The sequence below is a fragment of the Trematomus bernacchii genome, unplaced genomic scaffold, assembly GCF_902827165.1.
Source record: "Trematomus bernacchii unplaced genomic scaffold, fTreBer1.1, whole genome shotgun sequence".
NCBI classification, from domain to species: Eukaryota; Metazoa; Chordata; class Actinopteri; order Perciformes; family Nototheniidae; genus Trematomus; species Trematomus bernacchii.
This window is the reverse complement of record NW_022987592.1, coordinates 1,266,354-1,273,853: the sequence shown is the minus strand read 5'-3', so window position 1 is coordinate 1,273,853 and position 7,500 is coordinate 1,266,354. Positions and strand designations below refer to the sequence as shown.

General features: G+C 46.2%; 1 protein-coding gene across 1 annotated transcript in view; it reads right to left on the bottom strand.

Moving 5' to 3' along the window:
* Window positions 1-7,500, bottom strand: part of LOC117481471 (myelin transcription factor 1-like) — a 45,381-nt gene that overhangs the window by 10,442 nt on the left and 27,439 nt on the right. Inside the window, 4 exon segments of the mRNA XM_034129161.1 lie at window positions 757-819; window positions 1,728-1,876; window positions 1,955-2,170; window positions 2,352-2,551. Coding sequence (XP_033985052.1) covers window positions 757-819; window positions 1,728-1,876; window positions 1,955-2,170; window positions 2,352-2,551 — 628 coding nt within the window.

Sequence of the window (7,500 nt, the reverse complement as noted above, 5' to 3'; positions counted from 1 at the left end):
AGTTAAACAAAGTAACAAAGTCATTGTTGCAGAACTTCATACTTAGAAAAGACTTACGCCAAAATACATTTTGGAAGAATATTTATACTAAAATGCTCCTCATGTATTGTGAGGGGGGGTGAGTGCCAGTGCTTGTTTTACTTTACTCACAACCTTAATCACGTACATGCAGAATTTGGGGGCACAAGCAATTTCAAGAATGATTCATGTTGCTGATCTCTTTGCAATATGAAATGCAAGTAGAAATTCATGTGTATAGATGATATCTAATATCTGTGCCAGCTGCCAGCCTCGGTGCATGGAGCGAGGCTGCAGAGCTCCGGCACAAAATAATGCTCTTATCCACCAGCTTTCCAACTTCCAACATATTATACTTGACACAGCTGCACATTAGGCCTACTTGTGGCTTGTTTGAGCAAAAGAAAATCCTTTTTGACCCAAAAGTAACTACACCTACCTAAGATACCCTGACATTTAGAGTGAGTACTGGCCTTATTCAAGCTCTGTGTCCTGCAACAGGCTGATTCATGTTGAATGTTGAGTCATTCCATGGAGAAGGATTTAGTGGAGCTTGTAACTTTGTCGTTATTTTCCAGTGTTTCAAAACAAATCAACAAACTGGCAAATGACGATCAAATTGACCAAGAACTCATCATTTCTCTATGAATGATTCCAGTCAAAATCATCAAACCTGTTAGATTGATAAATGAAACAAACTGTCCCACTAATGACTGTAAAGTGAAAAGCAGCTCTTACCTGCGATGTGATGCGTAGTTTCCAGTGATGTGTCCACTGCCGTCACAGCCGGGGGTGGGACATCTGTGGAGAGACACACTCAGATCAGAACAGGGGGCTCACACTGAACAAAACACGACAGTGTACATCTGATGTGTTGTTAAGGGTTAGCCGTCAATAACGCTCTGCACTTGTTCTGAAATGTCTTAGCGGCGGCAGTGATGGGATAGATGTGAGATTCACATCAGCTAACAACTCAAGACGGCAGAAGTGTAAAGTAACTAAGTACATTTACCCAAGTACTGTACTTAATTACAATTTTGAGATATTTGCACTTTACTTGAGCGTTTCCAGTTTATGCTACTGTGTTCTTCTACTCCACTACAATTCAGAGGTACATGGTGTACCTTTTCTCCACTACATGTATATAATACCTTGAGTTACTTTACAGATGTGGATGAATGATGTGAAATATAATCAAGTGTTAAATCAGACTTTAGTTCCACCTGGAGTAAATTCACAAGCTACCCTGCAGTATACAAAGTCATTCAAACTAGCTGCACCTTTACCAGCTTTGAGAACACTTTCATGATCAATCATTATAATCAACCTTTGGTCCAAGTTTGAATATGTGCATCTGTCCTTCATCAGCTGACCAGGAGCATCACACCTGCCATACAGACCAGATCTCAACAGTAACTCTTTTTGACATGATCAAAGCATAAGGTTTAGAGAGCAATACTGTATAGGGTGTGTTTGATGGACTCGTGAACAGGTTTCTCAGTCTATCACAACCCTCTGTGGTGAGTGCCACTTCTGACCTCTAACCAGGTTCACATCCTCGGACCAAAGGTGAGGCTCATTAGACTCCCTTTACATGGTGTTCGTTTTAATATTAATGTCCCTGACATCTCATTGAACCAAGAAAGTAACACAAACGTCAACGTGTAGTGGAGAGAAGTTATGGATGTAGTGTTAAAGTTGTGACTTACAAAAGAACTTCTTTTTTGCTGTCTTTGGGCTGAAACTTGACCTTGAAGCTGCCGGTGGTGACCTCACCAGGGTACTTCCTGTCCTCCAGGTTCTCCGGGTCCTCTTCCTCTCCATCAGATGATGTGTATGAAGGAGCCGTATACTCCACCTGAAGAAAAGTAGATCAGGTTCATCTCCTCTGATCTGGCTGTATGTCCTCACAGTGTTTGATGTCTGCAAGCTTTACCTCTTCCTGGTCTTCCTCTTTGACTCCACTTGGTTTGGTGAAGTCCAGCGGCCCCTCCCATTCTGGCTGGGTGTGGCCCTGAGAAAGGGGGGCTCCGATGTGTTGAGAGGATGAAGACGAGGAAGATGAAGGCTCTGGAGGCTGCACGCCATCCCTCTTGGTCCTCTTCATGCTGAGGTCCAAAGTGCCGTTCTCATCCACTTCAATGTGGGACTCCTGCAGGGTGGAGGGAGGGTCAGCAGGGTGTGTGTGTGTGTGTGTGTGTGTGTGTGTGTGTGTGTGTGTGTGTGTGTGTGTGTGTGTGTGTGTGTGTGTGTGTGTGTGTGTGTGTGTGTGTGTGTGTGTGTGTGTGTGTGTGTGTGTGTGTGTGTGTGTGTGTGTGTGTGTGTGTGTGTACCTTGCTGCAGGGCTCCCGGGGGGCACTGAGGGTCTCGGGCCTCTCCCAGCAGCGGGTGGACAGGTTCAGGATGGCGGTGGCTGCCATGTGGGCCGCCTCGGCGTCCTGGCTGTAGTCGTAGCTGCTGGAGGACGAGCCGCTCTTGGAGAAGCCCCCTGACACACTGTGGCTGGGGGAGGGGGCCTTGGAGAAGGATTTAGCTGTGTGGGGACGGAGCAGAATGAATACTCCGGAACATGAGCAGAACACTACGTGCAAGAGTTCAGCTAAGTGAGGCTAACATTTACAGTAAAATCCGGTTTGTTTTTATCCTGGAGGACTTGTTGCCGTTATGCGTGCAAATAATAATAATGTACCGAGCACAAAGGGAAGTTCCATCATCCTGGAAGGTGGCCACGGTGACACCGATCTTTAAATCTGGGGATAAGGCAATGATGTCCAATTACAGACCAATCAGCATCCTCCCCTGTGTCTCTAAGGTAGCTGAGAAATGGGTGTCAAAACTAATCACTAACCATTTAGATAAAGGCTTCGCTCCACTCCACCCTATGCAGTTTGGTTTCCGTGCTCACCACTCACTGAGACAGCTAACTGTGTCTTTGTGGAAAAGGTTAAATGTATGTTGGACACGAGCCCATATGTAGGTGCTGTCTTCCTTGATCTCAGGAAGGCTTTTGACTAGGGATGCTCCGATCGCCAATTTTGGGGCCGATCGCCAGAATCAGTATCGGCCGATACCGATCGCGGATCCGATCGAGTGGGCGGGGCCTAAATGGAAGATATAAACATCACTTTAAATCTTCCATTTAAAGTGATGTTTAAAACTCAGTTAATGGGGCTCATTCACTGGAGCTTCCACAAACAACAATCAACTTAATTATTACATTCAAAGGAAGTACATTATTCAAGTTTACATTCACTTTGGATAATATAATAACACGGGAGAAATGAGCCGAAGCGCTCTCTTTTCCTCTCTCCCCCTCTCTCTCCCCCTCTCTCCCCCTCTCTCCCCCTCTCTCTCCCCCTCTCTCCCTCTCCTGACAGCCCGTCAGTATAGTCTCATGCAGCTCACTGATCCAGTAATGAGTGACCCGACAGTGAAGAATAAATATATTTATAACTTGTTCCAGAGGTAGATCAAATAGCTAAGTGTGTTAGGTCTAACTCTTGTGTGTTCTGCTCCGCTCACCGGTCCGTCACAGCGGGTGGAGCTGCAGCATTTCTGCTTCACACACGTTGCATACCGCTATTTTACTGTCTTTTTCGGACACCTTAAAATAATGCCAGACCGGTGAAGCCATTTTGGCGAGCTTGTTTTGCCGCGCACAGAGAAAAGTGTCTTGTATTTTACGTCATGCGATCGGCCCTCGCGATCGGCATGTTTAGAGAGCACCGATCGATCGGTAGAGAGTGAGTATCGGCAGATCTCGATCGGTGACCGATCGATCGGAGCATCCCTACTTTTGACACAGTTGACCACCAAGTGCTCCTTACAAAGCTCCTTCTGCAGATTCAATACAGTGGGTTAGGTCTTACTTATCGAACAGAAAACAGTGTGTTTTGGTCAACGGTACCAAATCCCCCTACCTTGTGAACCCTGTTGGGGTTCCACAAGGTTCCATTCTTGGACCATTACTGTTTTCTCTGTACATTAATGACTTGCCTAATGTATGTCCTGAGTTGAATGTGCAAATGTATGCCGATGATGCGGTCATCTTTGTACACGGGAAAAACACTGAAATGATCTCATCTTGTCTCTCTAATGCTTTGGACAAGGTTCAACACTGGCTGAACAACATTTGCTTACAGTTAAATGCAAAACAAACAGTATGCATGATGTTCAGTAAACGACCAGTCAAAATGAAAGGATCCAACGTGTTTTTAAACGGAGCAGAAATAGAACTAGTCTCCCAGTTCAAGTATCTTGGAGTCATACTGGACTCGAACTTGACTTTTAAGAAACACATTAAGAAAGTATCAAATACCGTTAAATTCAACTTGCTACATTTTAAACAAATCAGACCTTTCTTAAGTGTCAATGCTGCAAAGTCATACCTCCACTGTATGATTCTATCCCACATTGAATACTGTTTGACAAACTGGTCGTTTGCTTGTGCCACAAACCTGAAACCCATAGAACAGCTGTACAAGAGAGCTATCAAGGTGTTTGACAGAAAGCCTTATTCATACCACCACTATACCATCCTAGAGAAACACCATTTCTTGAGTTTTGACCATTTTAAGTCTTTTAAAAGTATGAGCTTTATTTATAAATGTTTACATGGACTGCCCCCCCCCCCCCCCCCCCCACCCCCTAGGGGAATTCATCCACAGAAAGCACACTGGACGCTGCACTAGGTCAGAAACCAGAGGAGACTGTGAGGTCCACCGCAGAAGGACCACTTTTGGACAAAATGTCCTCTCCATTAAAGGCAGCTCTTTGTGGAACAGCCTCCCTACTGAGATACGGGATTGTCCCACTCTCAATAGCTTCAAAGGTCAACTCAGAGAATGGTTGAGAAACAACCAGACGTGCAATCACCGCTAAATGCACTTTAACACAGGGGTATCTCCTCTTGCCCTTTAACACAGGGGTATCTCCTCTTGCCCTTTAACACAGGGGTATCTCCTCTCCTTTAACACAGGGGTATCTCCTCTTGCCCTTTAACACAGGGGTATCTTCCTCTCCCTTTAACACAGGGGTATCTCCTCTTGCCCTTTAAACACAGGGTATCTCCTCTCCTTTAACACAGGGGTATCTCCTCTTGCCCTTTAACACAGGGGTATCTCCTCTCCTTTAACTCAGGGGTATCTCCTCTCCTTTAACTCAGGGGTATCTCCTCTTCTTTAACTCAGGGGTATCTCCTCTCCTTTAACACAGGGGTATCTCCTCTTGCCCTTTAACACAGGGGTATCTCCTCTTGCCCTTTAACACAGGGTATCTCCTCTCCTTTAACACAGGGTATCTCCTCTTGTCCTTTAACTCAGGGGTAATCTCCCTCTCCTTTAACACAGGGGTATCTCCTCTCCTTTAACACAGGGGTATCTCCTCTCCTTTAACACAGGGGTATCTCCTCTCCTTTAACACAGGGGTATCTCCTCTCCTTTAACACAGGGGTATCTCCTCTCCTTTAACTCAGGGGTATCTCCTCTCCTTTAACACAGGGGTATCTCTTCCCTTTAACACAGGGGTATCTCCTCTCCTTTAACACAGGGGTATCTCCTCTCCTTTAACACAGGGGTATCTCCTCTCCTTTAACACAGGGGTATCTCCTCTTGCCCTTTAACTCAGGGGTATCTCCTCTCCTTTAACACAGGGGTATCTCCTCTCCTTTAACACAGGGGTATCTCCTCTCCTTTAACACAGGGGTATCTCCTCTCCTTTAACACAGGGGTATCTCCTCTCCTTTAACTCAGGGGTATCTCCTCTCCTTTAACACAGGGGTATCTCCTCTCCTTTAACACAGGGGTATCTCCTCTTGCCCTTTAACTCAGGGGTATCTCTCTCCTTTAACACAGGGGTAATCTCCTCTCCTTTAAAGGGTATATCCTCTTGCCCTTAACTCAGGGGTATCCTCCTCTCCTTTAACACAGGGGTAATCTCCTCTCCTTTAACACAGGGGTATCTCCTCTCCTTATACACAGGGGTATCTCCCCTCTCCTTTAACTCAGGGGTATCTCCTCTCCTTTACACACGGGGGTATCTCCCTCTCCTTTAACACATGGGTCATCTCCTCTCCTTTAACTCAGGGGGTACTCACTCTCCTTTACCACAGGGTATCTCCTCTCCTTTAACACAGGGGTATCTCCTCTCATTTAACACAGGGGTATCTCTCTCCTTTAACTCACGGGGTATCTCCTCTCCTTTAACACAGGGGTATCTCCTCTCCCTTTAACTCAGGGGTATCTCCTCTCCTTTCACTCCGGGGTATCTCCTCCTCCTTTAACTCAGGGTATCCTCCTCTTGCCCTTTACCTCAGGGGTATCTCCTCTCCTTTAACACAGGGGTAATCTCCTCTCCCTCCTTAAACACAGGGGTATCTCCTCGTCCTTTAACACAGGTGTATCTCCTCTCCTTTAACACAGGGGTATCTCTCTTCCTTTAACACAGGGTATCTCCTCTCCTTTAACTCAGGGGTATCTCCTCTCCTTAACAGGGGTATCTCCTCTTGCCCTTTAACTCAGGGGTATCTCCTCTCCTTTAACTCAGGGGTATCTCCTCTTCCTTTAACTCAGGGGTATCTCCTCTCCTTTAACTCAGGGGTATATCCTCTCCTTTAACTCAGGGGTATCTCCTCTCCTTTAACTCAGGGGTATCTCCTCCCCTTTAACACAGGGGTATCTCCTCTGCCCTTTAACTCAGGGGTATCTCCTCTCCTTTAACTCAGGGGTATCTCCTCTCCTTTAACACAGGGGTATCTCCTCTTGCCCTTTAACTCAGGGGTATCTCCTCTCCTTTAACACAGGGGTATCTCCTCTCCTTTAACTCAGGGGTATCTCCTCTTGCCCTTTAACTCAGGGGTATCTCCTCTCCTTTAACTCAGGGGTATCTCCTCCCTTTAACTCAGGGGTATCTCCTCTTGCCCTTTAACTCAGGGGTATCTCCTCTCCTTTAACTCAGGGGTATCTCCTCTCCTTTAACTCAGGGGTATCTCCTCTCCTTTAACTCAGGGGTATCTCCTCTTGCCCTTTAACTCAGGGGTATCTCCTCTCCTTTAACACAGGGGTATCTCCTCTCCTTTAACTCAGGGGTATCTCTTCCTTTAACTCAGGGGTATCTCCTCTCCTTTAACACAGGGGTATCTCCTCTCCTTTAACACAGGGGTATCTCCTTCTTTAACTCAGGGGTATCTCCTCCCTTTAACACAGGGGTATCTCCTCTCCTTTAACAGGGGTCTCTCCTCTCCTTTAAACACAGGGGTATCTCCTCTCCTTTAACACAGGGGTATCTCCTCTCCTTTAACACAGGGGTATCTCCTCTCCTTTAAACTCAGGGGTATCCTCTCCTTTAACACAGGGGTATCTCCTTCCTTTAACTCAGGGGTATCTCCTCTCCTTTAACACAGGGGTATCTCCTCTCCTTTAACTCAGGGGTATCTCCTCTTCCTTTAAACTCAGGGGTATCTCCTCTTCCTTTAACTCAGGGGTA